The sequence below is a fragment of the Trichechus manatus genome, unplaced genomic scaffold (genome assembly GCF_000243295.1).
Source record: "Trichechus manatus latirostris isolate Lorelei unplaced genomic scaffold, TriManLat1.0 scaffold00052, whole genome shotgun sequence".
NCBI lineage: Eukaryota > Metazoa > Chordata > Mammalia > Sirenia > Trichechidae > Trichechus > Trichechus manatus.
In genome coordinates this window covers 5,033,184-5,052,239 of record NW_004443988.1, presented here as the reverse complement: position 1 = coordinate 5,052,239, position 19,056 = coordinate 5,033,184, and the positions used below count along the sequence as shown (strand labels likewise).

The 19,056-nt window shown below is 48.7% G+C and overlaps 1 protein-coding gene across 1 annotated transcript in view; it reads left to right on the top strand.

Annotated features, from left to right (window-relative positions):
- The window catches only part of DTNB (dystrobrevin beta), a 335,670-nt gene extending 332,773 nt beyond the window's left edge, over positions 1-2,897 (top strand). The window contains exon 18 of the mRNA XM_023732419.1: positions 2,721-2,897. Within this exon, the coding sequence (XP_023588187.1) occupies positions 2,721-2,800 (80 nt within the window). The 3' untranslated portion in view covers positions 2,801-2,897. The remainder of the gene's footprint in view (positions 1-2,720) is intronic.
- Positions 2,898-19,056: the final 16,159 nt, after the last annotated feature.

Here is a 19,056-nt window from a genome sequence, read left to right as displayed (position 1 = left end):
GGTTTTGAAACACTATTCCTTCCTTTGTCCATGACCAGGCTCTGATTTTACTCAAAGTTCGTGACCTAAGTCTCCTGCTTCCTTCCCTCCTTCATGTTGAGTCTGATCTACAGCATCTTTTTTAGTCTCTCCTTCACTTAGCTACGTCAGTGATTTCCCAGAGACCTTTACCTCATGATGTGCTTTCTCCTTATATAAGACCCAGGGGAGAGAAAGAAAATAAAAGGCCATTCACATTTTATCATGTGTCCAAGAATCCCCATGACCCCTTCAGTTATGTTGCTGCTGGATATTCATTAAGTTTTTTACAATCGTAGGGTTTCTGTGTCATATATTAAAACAAACGAGCTCCCTTCCTTAGTGCTGTGGGTCACTTATACAACCGGCCCTCTTTTGTTTCTGTTCACCTAATATAGTGCTTTGAAATACACTGAAGTAGCTTAGGGTAATTAATTAAAATATAAAGCAGTTTTCTATGGGTTATTGAAAGACAAGTACTTATTCAAACAGATACATTGGGTCATCAGTCCGTACTCTTAGGGAAGCAAACTCTGGGTATTTCTTCACACCTTAGTAAAGAAAGCATATGTCTTCATGTTGTCGTAGGACCAAACCAAGGTCTGGTCCACAGCTTCGTTCTCAAATCTGCCTATTTTCATTTAGAAGAAAATAAGCATGTGGCCTGGGATGGTTTTACCAATGCCATTAGGATAAGATGCTGATTCTCTTGTAGCTGTATGTGTCATTCTCCCCGTTCTGGGACTGGTTCTCAGTCCCCACCAGAAGCATTCCCTCCTGCATATACACCCAAACTAAAGAGGTGATGATGGCCTTTGGAGATGACTTCACAGGTGATTAAAAGGTCCCTTCCCTAATATATCTCCCCACAGATGCCAGAAATCCCACTTTTAGAAGCTGCGTCTTAGGGGATTCCAAGCCATGGAAATTCACCACACTTGTGTCTAGTGGCCACTTACTAGGTTTTATGCAAAACAAGTGGCTGATGAGCTTACCACCCTAGGATGAGAGGCAATTGGACCTCACTAAACATAAAGCAGATAGAGACCAAATAGCTTCACAAAAATTAAAAGTTTATGGGGACACTCAGCAATCCCTCATACTTGGAAAGGGTGGTTTTAACAAAATTATGTAATGTAATTTGGAAGGTACCTTAGAAATCACGTTGTCCAGTCCCTGTACTTTAGAAGTGTAGTGAGTGATATCAGAGAAGTGATTAGCTAAAGTCTTGCAGCTCGAGGGGCCAAAGCTAGTCCTAGAACTCAGGTCTTGAGTGCATTAAGCCAGTACTCTTACCGCCATACTACCCTTATCCCACACAGAACAAGATGCCAAATCTGCAGTCCCCTGAGGGCCCCTCTCACTGATGCGCGACTCCCCCCGCCCTGAGGCCTGTAGATAGGCATGGGCTAAGTCCACAGGTGGCACAGTGGCCTTATAAAATGCGGAAATACACTCCCTTTACATGTGGGGGTGCCAGTTTCTGAATGAGTGCAAGAGTCCTGTCCAACACCAACACATTTTTACAGTCTCCTTGATGGTGGTTTTACAGGTTTTTATTAGGATGAGATTAGATATTCAGATTATCTTTATATATATTTACACAGTGTAGAGATTACAGACATATAGTTTGATCTCCTGACCTTTTCCGATATATTTTCACAATAGAGTCCTAGAATTGAAAATGACCTTAACAAACCAAACCTGTTGCCATCGAGTCGATTCCACTCATAGTCATTCAATCCAATTTGCCGCCCAGTATAAAACTCCTCTCTTTAAATATTTCCAGTGAGCTCATTCATGACAAGCTCAAATCATTTGGAAAGTTCTTCCTTACTGGGGAGCCAAAATCTGTCTTTCTATAACCAGCTCATCCTTGTTCCACTCTCTAAAGCTACCCAGAATCAGTTCAATCCCTGACCTTCATGTTAGCCTTTCAAATATTTGATGACAGATAACATTGCACTTAAGTAATCTTCTTTAGGTTAACTGTACCCAATTCCTTCAACCTTCCTAATGTGACATGATCTTTAGACATGTTGCCATCCTGGTTGACCACACTGGGATGTAGCCCAGTTCTCGAAGGCCCCACTTCAAAGCGAGCACCCAGGGCTAAGCACACTACTCTGTATCATGCGGGATCTTCTCTCTGCAGAGCACAGCGAATCTGTGGCTTCTCTTGATCAGAACCCTGTGGGAGCAATCTGAGATTACATTAGCTTTTTTCCTACACAGCCACATTGCAATGTTGAGTCACTTTACAGTTTTTGTCAGCTAAAACCTGACAGAAGCCAGTGTTAATCTAGGTACCCCCCACCCTACACTGCTGTGATTGCTTTCGGAAACCTGAATGCAGGACTTTAGATGTATCCCCAGTAGATGATGTCACCTTAGGGAAAATAGATGTAGTAAAGAGGCAGGCACCCTCCTCTCCCCGGTCACCCAGGAAGCCAGTGGCAGAGCCAGCAGCAGGGTGGGTGCCGTTAGACTGCTCTGCCTCTTAGAGGCTTGAGGCTTATGGGCAGCTCCTATTAAACGATACTGGGGCTGGAGACTAGGTGAGTTTAGGCACCCTGGGAGGCCTGCAGTCATGAGCCTTCAGCTAGGGTTTCATCACAAGCCTCATAAATGACTCCCTTCACCCTCCTCCTATGCTTGACTGTGCTGAAGGGTCACTGGCCTCCTTGGACTTGTTTTCACAGCAGAGGAAGGTGCAGAGGAAGAAGAAGAGAAGATACAGAATGAGAAAGACAGAGGTAAAGGCAGCTCAACAGGACCCTAGTTTGTATGGGGAGCCAAAGCTCTAGCCCATGAATGAAACCACCCTCTCCCTTTGTGTCTGCTTGGCTTCCCTCTGCCACCTTTTCCCAAAGTTATCAGACCCCCAAAGCTCCGCCTACCTGCTTTTCCTAACTGAAGGTCAAGTTTTACCCTGGAGGTGGTCATGTCAATTGATCAACAAAAGCTTCCTGATTTCCTAATACTATGATAGATGGTTGGGATATAGGAAGTGGATACAAGTAAAACACAAAACATGACCCCTTGCCTCAAGAAATTTATAATCTAGTTAGGAAAGCAAGACTAAAGTATACAAAATAAATAGGAGCTAAAACTAAGTGGGAAACTTTGAATGAATGATTATAAATTCAATAAGCATTTCTGAAAAGGAAGAGATTATTGTGGACTAGAATAGCCAAATGGCTTTGTGGCTTCATGGAAGAATAAAAGCAAGAAAGAAAGATGTCAGCAAAGAACAGTAATGCCTTCCTACTTTTGTCATATATAAAGCCTATCTGATCTTGTTAGGTGCTAAGAATTATGCTAAATAATTTTCATATGTAGTCTCATTTATTCTTTAACACCCCTATAAGATATATAATAATATTCCCATTTACTGATAAGAAAATAACCTCAAGCAGTTTTGATGATATAGCTATCAAGTGGCAGAGGCTGGATTTAAACTGGCTCTTTCTGACTCCAGACCCCATCCTCTTAATCTCCATGCTTCTACGTTCTACTGAACAGATAACAAATTTCTTTTTGGACATTTGAGAGTTAACTATAATTTCTGTCATATATTAATGTGTCTGTTGCTGGCTTCCTCTGAAATGTAAGCTCCACGAAAGAGAAATTTTGGTCTGTTTTGTTCATGTTATACCCACAGTGCCTAGCACATAGTATGGCATCAATAAATTAACCAATCTACAGAAATGGATATGATGTAATAGAGAGTCCCTTGTCAGTAGAGAGAAATGGAGTGGTCACCATAAGGAGACCAAGATAAAGATGAGAAGGAGCCAGCACCAATTCTCTGTCCTGAATACTAAGCACTTAACACACCCCTCCCATTTGATTTCACAGCCTCATGACGGAAGAATTATAGACAAAGCTCAGAGGGGTTAAATAACTTGCACAGGAAGTAAGTGGAAGAGCCTTGATTTAACCCAGGTATCTCCAACTCCAAGCCCATGCTTTAGTTTGAGCAGAACTAGTAGACTAAGTGAAATGAAAAAAGTCTTAACATTTGAAGAACCAAGGAAGGGTAGGAAGGCATTGAGAAGATGCAGGAGAGGAAGTTGTGACTAGAAAGGGGAAGCACGTTGGATGATGGGGGTCTAGAGCATTGTTTACCTGTGGCGGATAGTGCCAGTAAGAAATGGAGGTCTCTGGAGTCTCAGAGGGCAAAGAATTTGTCAGCAAGGACACTGGAATTGCCAAGGAAGAAACTAGGAGAAGAAGAAGATTGTGCCTCAGGTTCTAAGACCATTGAGTAAGTCAGCTAGGCCTAGGAGAAGGTGACAATAGCTATGATCAACTGATAAGAATGACATATTTGGCATGGACTTCAAAAGATCAGTAGAGAGCAGCAGTATTTCGCACCTCTAGACATGCTACACAAAAATCTAGAGAAAACTGACTTCCCCAGGCAGATAGGGGCCTGGGAAGAAGGCAGGAGGGTTGTAGGGGAAGAGGTGAGGAAAAGGGGCAATACATAGAGATAAATTTACGCTTATGTGAACATATGCCCCAAACACATGCACATACACACAATCCAGCCAAATCCCGGCATTCATGTGGAATGTTCTTGGCTAGAGACATAACAGCTGCTTCGTTGGCCTGTCTTCCTGTATACCCTCCCTTCTCCAATAGCTTTTCCCATGGCCTCTCCTAGTCTCTCTCCACTCCCCTGAGGCAAACATAGGACCCTGCTCAGCCCCATATGTCTTGCCCTGCCCATGGACTGTAGCCTTCAGTCCTGGCTGAGGGCTTATATAAGCTGCATCTCATATATGAATTGGGTATCACTTCCTTTCCCCATACCTTGTGGCCTCTGGGGCTCTCTATCTTTGCACCTGTGTTGCCCTGTCAACATCTCTTCTGTCTTTCTATCCTTCTTGCTTTTAGTGTCTCCTTATCTAGATTTTAATGCACATACCAGGGTCTTTGTGTATGTATGTGCAGTCTTTTTATGAGAATGCTGGGATTTTTATTTCCATGGCTTTTAGGTGCCATCCCTGAGGGGAAGAATGTTAAGAGCTGGGGTGAGAGATGGGTAGGGTTTTTTTTAATATATGACTCACAGTGTTGTATAGGTCCTAGTCTATGTCCCTGCCACTAAAATGTAACTGTTATGAAGGAGTAGTTGTAAGATCAAGTGCTTTTATGGATGGACCTCCTGATTCTCTGCCATGATCTAGGCATGAGATTTTACTATAGACTGACACAGCACTAACTAGAGAGAGAGAAAGAAAAGAAAATTGCTTCGTTTGGGTTGAAATCATGCTGACATAAAGTAAGCACAACTTTGTCATCACCCTGTCAAGCAAACCTAATCTACTCAGTGCAAAAACCAAACCAAACACATTGCTTTTGAGTTGATTCCGACTCATAGTGACCCTATAGGACAGAGTAGAACTGCCCCATAGGGTCTTCACGGCTATAATCTTTACAGAAGCAAACTGCCACATCTTTCTCCCACAAAGTGGCTGATGGGTTTGAACCACTGACTTTTCGGTTAGCAGCCGAGCACTTAACCACTGCACCACCAGGGCGCCTTAATGCAAAAACAGTGAGAGTCAAACAGGCACTTTTGAATGACTCAGGAGCAAGCTGGACTTTCCAGCCATACTCACACCTACCTCGGGCCTCTCCTCCTCTACCCTGCTTTCCTGCCTGGCCTGCATCCTGGGGAATGCTTCAGCTCCACTGGGGTTCCCTTCGTACCTTGCACGCTCACCCCTCGCCTTGAGTTGGGAGTACTTATAAACAAGACTACATAGAAGAAGCATCGACTGACATGACTTCCCCCAGATTATCTCAGAATTAAATTATCTCAGTACTCCAGAGCCTCATTTTATGCTCCCGTGTCCTTCAGAAACTCCTCCTCTCCCAGGACCTGCCGCCCACAGTGCTGGTAGCTTGTGAATTCAGTTTGCACATTTAAAGGACCCTGGTGCATGTCTGGTAGACTGACAGCAGCGGCCCTCTGTAAGGCTTTGGAGGGTCCAGGCAATGTTGGAGATTCCAGATCAAGCCAAGAGCATGAGTTGGCATTCCAAAGCAGATGCATCTGCAGGGAAGCAATACTGCCCTTATCAAAGGTTAATTCGGTTCCCCTTGTTCACTTTCAAAACCAGATGGCTTTGCCCCCTGATGTAACTGCCCCCTAGATTTAAGGGGCTTTGTTTTCCTTTCAGTATTATTGTTTTCCTTCTCCTGGAAAGCATTTGTCCCCACGTGGCTGTTTCACGTCAGTTGCAGTTGCTTTCTGTAGACACTGACCTCCCCCTGCCATCGCGCCAGTACCAAAGGGCAGGGCAAGCCCCAGGCCCCAGGTGGGTGGGTCAGGAGAGCACCCTCAGAGGAGATCAAGGGTGCTGACCTATGTGTTGTTTCTGTCCGTGCTGCTGCAGGTTAGCGGAGGAGCCCGTGCAAGAGGAAGCGTGGGTGAGTACCTGCTATGGCTCCGCCCTTCCCCACAGCCCACTCTCCCTTCTTGTTCAAGGCCTTCACTTCCCTCCTCTCTTCCGTCATGTTTCTCAAGCCGGAGTGATCCTAACAGGCAAAACTCAAGTTAGATTTTCTTTAAAGAGCCCAGCCCCACGTTTTCCCATTGCTCCCGGAACCTTCTGCGTACTCACTTTGACCTGTTGTCATGGCCGGTCTTGCACTCGCTGCATGCAGCCTAGGCCGCAGTCCTGGCCTGGCATCCTCTGGGTTGGGATGGAGCTGGCAGATGAGATACTGATGGCTGAAACAGGCTCTGTGAAGGGTGTCAGAGGTGGAATGAGAGCTGCCCACTTCCTGGGGCTGCCTTTGACCCCCCGCGCTCCTGTCTTCCCATAGTCACAGTCCGTTTCTTCCAGGGGAGCCACCCACAGCCAGTGCACCCTGGGATTCTTTCACCCAGAGCTATGGCCTGCCGCCGTACCTCACGGGATCACACTATGCCACAGAAGGACTGCGCCATTCCCCAGGGTGCCTGGCCAAGCTGCACCTGCTCGCTTCCTGGGGAAAAATTAATAAAGATGCAGATTTCCCCGCAGACAAATGCCCATTGCTCTTAGGGATTCACCTTCCACGGTTTTCCATCTTGAGATCTTAACTCTCATCTAATGCCAGCCCCGAGATATTGCAGCCTCTAAGCACACTCACTAATGGAAGGGACAAAGTGGAGAAATCGGACACTCAGTTCAGAGGGGTTTTTTCAAGTATAGATTCCTTTGGTGCAGCCATGAGATTGTTCTTTATTTTTAGTCTTTCTCCCCTCTCTTCACCTCCTACTTCTTTTTTTTAAGTTCAGGCACTTTCCTCAGTTACAGGTCTCAGGGCAGAGAAGCCAGGGCCGCAGCCCCCAAGAGCCAGAAATGAGCTTTCTCAGGGCCTCCCAAGCAGTCTCCTCCCAGAACAGCCACAGGCCCTTCCCGGCTTCCCCAGCCTCCCCTCCTGTCTGCACTGCCCCTCTGCATGGCTCTGTAGGGCTCAGGCCCTGGGGCCTCATCTGCAGTCCCCACCCCCAGCCTGCACTGACTGGGGTTACACACAACCAGGGCAGATTACCCAATAAGCAAGGGTTTACTTGTGCTTACTTCCTAATCTGTAGTGAACAGTTTCTGATGGGTTTCAAAACCCGTGAAACTGTTCATTACAGATTAGGAAGTAAGCACAAGTAGGCCCATGCTTACCTTGCTGACTAGGTAATCTGTCCCTGTCAGGAACTGTAAATTTGAAGAGACTGATTCTGTAAGAAGGTGCTGTAGGGTTGGGAGAGAGACAGATGCCAGCCGTACCTAGAAGCAGAATCTTCGATGTGGTGAAAAAAATGTGTAATTGTTGACTACAGATGATCTGGTAAGCAAGATGAGCACCGTGCTTACCTTGCCTATTGGATAATCCGCCACTGCTGCCTGGGCTGCACCCAGGCAACAAATTCTCTTGCTGCCTCGGGCCTGCGGAGGCTTTTCCTTAAACTTGCTATGCACCTTCAAGCAAGGCCCTCATTGCAGCAACCTCACTGCACCCCGCCCCCAGTCAGGCTGCTGTAGCCAGCCAGGGACATGAGGAACTGACTCACCTTCAGGAGCCTGCCAGAGCCCCTCTCCCAGGGCGGAGAGGAACTACTGTGTAAGGAAAGACTTGTTGAAGCCATCTGGCCCACTCCCTCTTTGCGCAGAGGAGGAAAGAAACTAAGGCCCAACCCAGGAGCCTGATGGCAGAGCTGGAATCAGAGACTAAGCTCCCACCTCCCAGCCCTGTCCTCCTGACCCACATCAGGAGTTATGAGAAACTCCCCAATAGTAAAGTCAGATGAGAAGCATGGAAACTCAGATGACTGAGATTCAGGGACCCTCGAGTTCTGGCTGCCGGCACCAGGCTGAGGCATGCTTCCTTTTGCTCTATCTACAGGCACATCTACTTCTGCTTCCCTTCTCCTCAGCCACGGTTCTTCCCAGGAAACCACCACATTCCATGGAAACACTTCCTGACCCTGTGGCCCCTATCACCAGAAATGATAATGCCCCTTTCCCTAAGAAGGGGCCGAAGTATTGTTAGCACTTTGCATTCTCCAAAGCTGGAAAGGGGAGCACCCCAACAGCCCCAGCCCTGAAGATTGTTTTGTCCATCACAGATGATAGCAGTGTTTGCTCAGAAATCCCCAGCCATGCCCGTGACTAACAGTGAGTCTGTCCTGCACAGGCACAGAGGACATGGAGCAAGCTGGCACCAACACGACAAAGGCACGGTCTCCCCCAGAGGCGCATTCCTATCCATCTTTCCACTGCACACCTGGACCAGGCTCGCAGGCTGCCAGAGTCACTCCACCGCCAGGGAGAGGGGAGCCAACACGGTGGGAAGCAGGGAGGGGCTGCCCAAGGCTGCAGCTGGGGGGCCTTCCCCTCTCACCTTCCTGCCCGTACTAGCTAGCGTCTTCTACTCCCCTCCGGGCATGGTCTCATCGCTCCAACAAGGAATTTACCAGGAGGTTGAAAAGAGAAAAGAAAAAGCACTCCTCTCTTGTGTGTTCCTGGCCTGATGGATTTCTTCCTGGCATTCTGCCAGCATGCGGGGTGCTCCCTAGGGTGGGGGCACAAGGTTCCTCCCTACCTTTGACCTTTAAAAACCAACAAGTTTTGTTCTGTCTACCGTGCAGAGAAACCTTCAGGCCTTGCACAGTTCTATAGACATTCACACCCTGGCCACAGTGCTAAAAATAGCCTCCTTCCTTTCTCTCACACTGGTTGGGCTTCCGCCCCTTTTGATGCTGCTGCTCTGCAGCCTCAAGAGCTCCGCGCGGCGCCCAGTCAGAGTCCTCCCGCCAGCAGCAAGAGGATTCAGTGCAGCGACGCTGGGGCTTAGCCGGTGGGCAGGAAGCACTGGCCCATGACCGCCAGAGGGAGCACTGACCCCGGGGGCCTCTTCCGAAACAGCCTCTCTGCTTCTGAGGGTCCCATTACCCTCTGGCACACGTGAGAATCAGTTCCAATTCCTGGTGATTTTCATTTATTTTTTCTCCTCCCTGGGCTCCAGGATGTTATTTTTAGTAGAAGAAGTGCTATAAATATTTATAAAGGGCAGTGACTGGAATGAAGTGAGAGGCCCCACAGCTGGCTTTCAGCACCCCCCGCCCCAAACCCTGCAGACCCCTGGCTACTGCTGGAGGAGATCTGTGCAGAGCCAGTGGGCTCCACCCAGGAAACCTAGTGAAGGAGCAGTCAGGGTGAAACAAAAGGGGCTGGTGTTAGCTATTTCTATCTTGCCCCCTCCACTTGTCTCCTCTCCCTCCATTCCTCTTCATTTCTAAAAGAGGCCCAGGCTTGTTTTGTAGAAGTACATATGCCCGGTCAGGCCTGGGTCCTCAGCATGGCTGGCCTTGCCTCTGGTCATAAGTACAGTCATGTGCTGTATAATGTCCATTCAGGCAGTGTCTGACCACATATACGTCTGTGGTCCCGTAAAGTTTAAGAGTTCAGAAATCTCAGTCGGAGAACAAGAGATAAAGATGTAGTGAACACAACAGCTTCCCACACACAACACATTAAAGCAACACTTCCAGATACACTAAAACATCTTCAAAATAATAATACAGGAATAATAATGTTTTGATGCACATCACAAAGTAGCGCCCGTTTGTTATTACAAATCATTATATGTACCTCGAATTTTTAGGCTTTACGGGAGTTGGTTCATAACTACGGGGTGTTTGGACATTCATAACCCAGGGACTGCCTGTATATAATAATGGTGTTCGCACAACATTCAAATCACCTAACATCCTACTTCACAGAATGTATTATGGACAGTAAGCAGCACATGACTGTACTAGGTATCAGCAGCAGGTGCAACTTGGGTTGCCCCAGCTGTGAGGACAAGAAGGAAAATGGAGAGGAGGAGCTGGTTCCCCCTCAGTTGTGAAAAAGAATGCTTACCCTCCAATGCTCAGGAGAAACCACTAGGCCCACACATGTGACCAAGCATAAAGAGGTCTCTCTCAGGACCTAGAGAGCCAGCAGGTGCTCTGGTAAAAGAAAAAAAATGGTGAAAAGGAGTTCACACCCACTCAGGAAACAGTGCTTCCCACCACAGCCCTGACTTCTCACACTTTATCCTCTGTCCCCTAAGGACAGGGCAAAGTGCCAGCTCCCAGTTCCTCACATGAGCTCCTTCCTTCTTCCAGAACAGAAAGAGCCAAGGACATAGATAAAAGCACCAGTAGGCCCCAAAGCAGTTAAGTACTCCGCTCAGCATGCGGCAGTGTCTTCCAGGCCCTGTGGGTGTCCACTCTGCACACTGGGAGGCCAGCCCACCTCTGAAGAGCTGGTCATCCTTCATCAGGCTCTCTTGCTCTCTACTTGGCTTTGCAAGGAGAAGCCCTGACTTCTTCAACCACAGGAGAGGCTCAGAACTCCTGGCTTCTCACTGTCTACCAGCACCTGGAGGATAATGAAAAGTCCCTGGGTGACACAAACGGTTATGCTCTAGGCTACTAACCGAAAGGTCATAGCCTTGAAAACCCCATGGAGTGCATTTCTCCTCTGCACCTGTGGGATCACCATGAGTCAGAATCAGCTGGACAGCAACTGGTATTAGGCATTAGGAGGGTAATGATAAAGGGAGTGGAGAGGGCACAGGGTGAACTATAATGCCAGCTTTATGGCACATAGTGTTTCCATTTGTATGTTAGTTTTTGTTGACAGTTGATTTCTTTTAGAGCTAGGTTACCCACTATTACCTAAGGCCTCTGAGATGCCACGTGACTTCTTGGGACCTGCTGTAGGATCCAGGTCCATATCAGAAGTCTGAAGCTGGGTCCCTTTCCTTTACCCTGACCTGGAACAAAGGTGGCCATCTTAGAGCAGACCCCTAGAATGTATTGTGGAAGCCACTATAACCAGAGCCACAGACCACCCTCTGGGCCCTGCACTTCTTTCTTAATTGCTCTGTGACGATTTAGGAGCCTAATTTCAACCTAGGTAAAGACTCTTTGGAGAGATGGACCTATACTGTCAGCATTACAGGGGGCCATGGGTGAGTCAGACTGCCATGCAGAGCCATAGCCTGGGTTGTACCATTTTGTGGCTGTGAAGACCCCTGGGCATTGGCTCCACCAAGCTCAGGTCAGTAGATTCCAGCCATCCGGCAGCTCCATCTGTTTTCACAGCCCCTCTCATCTGCTGGTTGTACATTACCCATTGGCAGAATCTCTCCTCTTCTGCATTGCTTACTCCCTGCTCCTGTAGTCCGTGACAGCTTCAGGAAGGTACAGTTGCTATGGCAATGCCTGGAACCATCTGAATTCCTGCTGCACCTTCTGGAAGAAAGGGGCTTATGAGGAGCCATTCAGTGGATTCCAAATCTAGCCCTCTCCATCCTCTCCACTGTCAGGGGCCAGATGATTTGCTGCATATTTAAGTGTGGGAGGTAGGTAGCCTGTCTTCCTTGGGAAGATGTTCTATATCTGCAAACCATATGTAGATGGGCAGGCTCTCTGTGTGGGTCAGAAAGCTAACTGCTAAAGGTGGAAAGTAAGAAGGGACGTGGAGTCTAGAGATGGGGCTGTCATTCATTCAAAAATGGCACCAGGCCCCTTCCTTCATCTTCAGGCATCACAGAAGGGCCTTAGCGTTTAAGATTGAAATAACCTTGTCTGAGTGAAATAACTAGAGTGAGGGTTTGGGTTTGGAGATGTTGAACTTCCCTCCGAACCTCATTAGACTCAGGATAATGGAGTCAAGTCAAAGTGAGGCCACTCAAGGGAAGAAAAGGAACTGGTCACTACTCAGAGTCGGTTCTGGTTACTCAGAATTATTGGGTTTTGGGCTTATGAATGAAAGAGGAGATGGGCACTGTAGGGCCCTAAGAAACCAAGAGGTGAGTTTAAGAATCGTGGCTAATATACAGAAACTTTATAGCCCCCAGGGGCCCAGGCACACTGCCAGCTAATAAGGAGTTAGTTATAATTCTGAATCGGCTATACCCAGATTTCAAGTCTGCCCCAGCCAGAGTCCCCAACCAGGTAACAGAAAATCTGTTAGAATGTAGACCTGCAGCCATTGCCACACCTCCTAATTGGAGTTCATAGGCCTGAAACCTGGCTGAGCAGACACACTGCACCCAGTCTTTGTAACCAGCATAGTGAGTCCTCTGTGCACGCACAACAGTGAGGTGTAGGCAGTGGGTGGTACAGCATTCCCCGAGGAGAATATTTACTGCCCCAGAGGAGAGCAAAGACTTGGACTCAGAACCTGACTGTTGGGGCTGGGTGGGCATCAATGCACCTTGAGCTTTTCATTCAGGTCCCAGCTCATGGGCCATGCTGCCCCCACCACCGTGGTCTGCTCCCAAGGCCTTAGTTACTTAGTCTGTATCCCTCCCCACCAGAGGAGACGCCCTTGCACGCCAGGTACCCGTACCCTAACTGAAGAAGAATTTGCTCTGGGTCCTGGGTTCAAAGCCTCTAAAAGTCCTTTCCAGAGCTCCGTAGAATCCCAGGTCTGGTGGTCACTTAGGGGCCCCAATCTCCATGCTCCCTCTGAAAGCAGGCCCTGTGGCTTCCTGTCCCATCTCCACAAAACAGTGATCACTGGGTAGCAATGAGGGGTACATCTTGTTAGCCAGCTCATAAACTGCCTCAGGAACTGTGCCTGGGTGATGGGCCCTGCCTTTCTTGGCCCCTTGACCTTCCCCGTATTATCTCTTTTGGGCTCACCCAAATTGAGTTGGCCTTTTGGAAGGACTGTGCCTCTGCTGAGAAGGAGCCTTGTGGAAAGGAAGTAAAGAGCTGGGGAGGCAGGTGGCAGTGGAGCAGCACCGGGCCCTGGGGCAGGAACCAGGCCCAGATGTTGGCTGTGATGGAGCATATGCAGAGACAATCTGAGCTTCCTTCTGGACCAGCTCCTTGGGAGGAGAGTCAGCCTGAGGATATCTGGCTGGGGGTGGGGTAATAAGGTCTCCAGGCATGCGTTGGACCCCGGTATCCCACTCTGGAGGTTCCCCTTTTTCTCTTGACTGCTGATCAACATTTGGCCATTTTCCTCATTGCCTAGGCAACCATCTTGGGTTTACCCTTTGCCACCCAGCCTACCCTTTGGGATACCAGAGGTCCCCTCTTCCCAGTCTCCCCAGAGGACGAGAACAAAGGAATGAGGAATATAGAGGACAGCAGGTGAAGTGAGTGATGTGTGGGCTGAAGAACTGAGGAGGTAGGGAAAGAGGAGAAAAGGAGTGGGGCAGAGAGGCAGAGCTCAAGGTGAGGAAGGAGATATTTGACAGGGGAATACAGTAGACTGGACTAGACCAACGAAAGGCAAGAAAGAAGGTGAGAAAGGGCCAGTGCAGAAGAAAAGATGAGGGAGGCAGGTTGGGGTGGCTTCTCCTCAATCCTGAGCCTTAGGCTTGAGGTAATTAATTTCCTTTGTCCTAATGTTGCCACAGCTCATTAGCTCCAGATTTTACCCTCATTACATCCCCACTGGCTTTCCACCCAGGGTCCCAATTAGCCTGGGCTGGGAACAGGGCTGCATTTGGCCTTACCCTGGGGTCCCTAACCTCTAGCAGAGCCACTGCCCCAGGCGCAGGCCTGGCCCCACTGGCTACCTCATCCACCCAGAAGGCACACTGGTGCAGGCTTATCTCCCCCAGCCCCTCCCTTTCTCCACAACTCACCCTCACCTCAGCCCCCTTTATATTGCTCAGCTGCACCCTCAAAGGGGGTTGATGGAATTTCCCTGGGGATTGTCTGGTTCAAGGAGTCTAGCTTATCTTCCTGCCCTCAGCCATCACTGGAGAGTTGAGAGGAATTAGATTGGGGTCATTGGGAGGCCTGTGGGGCCAAACTTTGCAAATTGTGATGTTTAAAGCAAGGGTGGAGCTGGGAGAGGCCCTTGTTTAACATTTCTGTTTACCGAGGCCCCCACCCTGGCCTGCCCACAGCCCACCTCAGGCTGGCTCCTAACTGGTCTTTCTCTCCCCTGTTTTATGATGTAGATTGTGTCTTTATTCCCCTGCATATTCTTTCAAGGGGAGACAGCTCCCTGGACAAGGTCATTCTCCAGCTATATTGTACACACACAGCTCCCCTCCAAAAGGCTTTTCCGCCCACCACACACAAGCACACCCAAGACAGGAATGCACTTCCCACAGTCACCTGGGGGGCTCGGAAGCTCAGGAGCCACAGGCTACCCAAGCACCCCGTGCCTGGAGAGCACTGTTGAGGCACCGTGGGGGGACAAATGAAGGAAATGGAGCTCTACCTTGAGAAGCCAGTGAACGGAGCTGTTGAAGACATCGCGAAAGGAGAAAATGAAGGAAAAGTCCAGCAGTGAGGAAAATACCAGAACAGAACAAAGCAAGGTAAAATTGCAGCTGTGCTGTTGGGTGCATGAACGTTAGGGATTACAGAAGTCACTGGGAAACCAAACCAGGTGGGTTGCTTCAAGAGGCCTTCCCTCTATAGGGAAGGGAGCAAACTTTTGTTCAGTGCCTACGTGTGCGAGGTGTGCTAATATGGGATCTCATGTCATCCTCAACAACTGCGATGTAAGTGTTATCAGTTCACGGAGGAGCAAGGCCCAGAGCGGGCAAGTAACTTGCCTTAGATCACACAGTTAGGAAGTGACAAGCCTAATCTGTCTGCTTGACTCCGATGCTCCCCCACAACCCACTACATGCAAACTGCTAAAGCGGTAGCATTTCTGCATAGTTTCAAGGGAAGGGAAGAAGAATGCAAATTTTGGGGAGTAGGAGCAGGAAGGGAAGCGGACTGTAGAGTCACTTGGCTTACATGGAGCCTGGTTTGCCCACTTGGAAGACCACCATGTAGAAATTGTCACCCAGATTTGCTGATTTTTTTTCCTTTTAAAACAACCAAAATAGTGTCTCTGATTCCTAATGCCACCTCCACCTCGGCACCTCTCCCACCCCATGCTCCCCAGTCCATGCACACGCAGCGTATACCTACCACAGAGAATGAGTTTGTCTTCTCCCCGTTACAGGCTCCACGAAACCAAACCCAGCAAGAAGGGAAAGTAGAGACAGCATTAGCTGACACCTGTGGCATGTACATGTGCCAGCATTGTTGTAAGCACATTGACTTAATCCTTTCAACATCCTTAAAAGGTACTAAACACTACTACACCATCATTCCCCACCTACAGATGAGGCAACCGAAACGAGAGAAGTAACTCACCCTGGGACAGGTAGCAGGTAGCACTGATTTGAAACCAGACAAGCTGTCTGCAGGGACCTCCTTCCTAGCCACGGGGAAGCACTGCCTCTATGGCTAATGGACACTGATCGAGTGCCATTTCTGTGCCTGACACTATCCTTAAATTTTTATCTCTATCATCTCATTAAGCAGTAAAGGGAGACGTGGAGACTGCCAGCCTCCTGGTAAGTCGGTGGTCTTCCACTAGGCACACTCAGCATTTTGGAGGCCCGGCTCACATGGACCAATATTCATGTCTGTGGCTCCTCAGCCTCCACACTGATTTTGCAGAGCAGGATTGGAAGGTCTTTTGGGGGCCCTGCACCTCTGAGGGACTACCCGTCTCACACTAAAGAGACTTGCTAGGCTCCAACACCCCTAAATCTGTAGAACCCCACTATGCACTGGGGCAGGGTTCACAGGAACTTGCTCTTATCCCCATGGAGGGCTGTGACATTCCCACTGCTGCTTAAGGGTTAGGGTAAGTCAGAGAATCACACAACTTTAGAGTATGAAGGAACCTCTTGACAACTCAGGAAACTTAAGCCAAGAAAGCAAATGGTCCAGGTCCACACAGGGAGGTGGTGGCGGAGCTCCTGGAGGAGTTTTTCAGGTCCTTCTAGCCTCCCTTCTGTTAATATGCATCAAGGGTACTGGTCCCACTGCTTAGGATCATCCTGAGCCTTAGGACATTTAAGAACACTCCTCCCCACAGGAAAACACCAGAACACTCTGTTGTGGTTGCCGTTGAGTCAACGCCAGCTCGTGGAGACCCCATTTGTGCGGAATACAACTGCTCCATGTAGGGTTTTCAAAGCTGTGACCTTCCGGGAGCAGATCACTAGGCCTGTTTTCCAAGGTACCTTTGGATGGGTGCGAAATGCCAGCCCTCAGCTAGTAGTGCAGCGCTTAATTAATTGCCCAGCCTCCTGCCTAAGTCACTCACGAAGCATCCCCATTAGCCAACAGCGATGCTTTTGTCTAGTTACCAGGCCTTCCCAGTCATAGATGGTGGGGCCCCTCCACACGTGACATTCATCCTCCCAGAGGAAGGGCCGCCTGAAAATGTGTCTTCCAGTGAATGACCTGAACTAATCTGGCCACACAGGGGATCCCCTCCTCTCTCTGCTGCTTTCAAGTCCCCTGCAAAATCAGAGGGGTAAATTGGTACATATTGCTTTATGCATTAAAATGAAAGTATTCTTAATTGACCATCCACACTGAGTGCCAGGTCCTGGAGACCAACTGTGTGTAAGACATAGCTGCTGCTGTCAGGAGCCTCCAGTCGGAGGTGGAAGGCAGTAATGCAAAGTGATGCATGTGAGTTACCCAACACAGGTACAGCTAAGGGAATCAGAGAGGGAAGAAGTGTTCATCCAGCAGTAAATTGACATCAACATATGAGACAACAGAAATACACTGTCTCTTACTACATGAACTTATTCCTTCACTTGCTCACACACAGCCTGTCCGAGGCTGCTTTTAGACAGAATGCCAGTGAATTCTTTTCCTGTTTCCCACTCTTAAATATGCCTGGAGAGCTCCTTTAGTGTCTTCGTTTTTTAAAAACATACACTAAAAGAACTATATTTGACGCAGAACCTTCCTCCTGGGATAAGACTTCACCGGCGCTTGCTTGTGAAGTCGTGCTCACCCTTCCCTGAGCCAGTGCGTCCCCTCCAAGGTCTCTCTCAGTCTGGATCTGGAAGGTGTGGCGATGTCAGTGTGCCTCAGCTGTTTTCAATTAAACCCCTCAAGCTGAAGCTGAGTAAATGGCTTTAGGAAGGTGATTTTCCAAGGGGTCAATCTTATTTTGAACCAATGTGTCAAAACAAAATCAACTCAAGCTAAAACGTATATGAAGCAAATAAAAACATTTCTTCATAGATTTATTTACCTTAAAAATTACAAGGGCAAAGCAGGGTGCAGAGGGCTGCCCGGGACCCAGCCCACAGGACCTCCCCAAAGTTGGGGCCACAGAAAAGGCATCACAAACCAGGGTCCTGGAATGATTTCTGCCTCCTCCTCTCCTTGGGCCCAGGATTGGGTGGGCAAATGAGTAAGAAGGAGCCCCTGGGTGGTGCAGATGGTTAACTCGCTCAGCTGCAAACTGAAAGGCTGGAGACACCCAAAGGCACCTCAGAAGAAAGGCCTGGTAACCCACTTCCAAAAAATCAGCCATTGAAACCCCTATGGAACACAGTTCTACTCTGACACAGGGTCACCATGAGTTGGAATCAACTTGACAGCAACTGATTTGGTGTTTTTAATGAGAAAGCACCCACTTCCCCTCCCGTTGCCTGCCTGATCCTCACCCGCTGCAGACGCCAGGCCGGAAGGGGTGGTCTGGGATTACAGGAGGTGTGTGAGCAGAGGCTGGGCAGGATGGGGGTTCATTTCCCAACGCTACTCCAGGCTGAAACCTCCTGCCTCTGTCAGACTCTTATTTGTCAGTCTGGCTCTCTGCAGAAGGAGCACTCTCACATTTCCACAGGGGCAGGGTCGTTAGCATTTGACCAAGGACGTGGACACTCTGCTTGCTGTTTGGAGTCTAACTTGGAGGGGAGAACGGAGGGTGGCCCAAAATCTTATTTTGTCTGCACCAAGAGGTGTCTTTGAAAACATTTGACTGGGTTGCGTATGGGGAAATATCAGGAGATTTCCACAGAAAAATCCAGATTTACAGCTTCTCTGGAAAAGTTAGAATATCTGGCTCTACTGGTCTCACAGTTCCCCCATGGCAAGTCTGCTAAAAACCATCTGAAGAGGCTCAGACAGACCAGCTCTCTCCCTGACCAGGCCTGCATGTCCCTGTGCCGCTGTACTGGGCCAACCGTGAGCATGAAACATATTTTGCATTTTTTCATCCTATGAAGCCCCAGCCCGAGAGAGCCTCTGCTAGCAGCAATTGTGGCAGGAAGAAGCCTGCAGGGGGCTTCCCTCTGACTTTGTGATGAAAAACAAGCCCATTTCATAAACGCTAAGGAAACTAAATTTCTGGGAATGCAGATTTGTGGGAGTGCATCCTAATTCCACCCACTTTATAAGAGACCTCTGGGACAGAAGAACCAGAGAGGAACCTCGGTGTTGAGTCACAGTCCCCTTGGCCCCAGTCATTTGCTCCCAACACCAGCTGTCGCTGAGCCTTCTGCCTCAGTCACCGAAGGCTTGGGGAACTCCAGGGGCAAAAGCCCCACACCCCCAATCTATATGTGAACTGCACGGTTTTGCTCATCGGTGGTCAATTTAAAATCTGCATAGGTACGTCCAAACAGAGGTGTTCCTGGAAGACGTGACCTTGGCCATGCGAAGTGATGGGGGGCCTGACAGTGCCA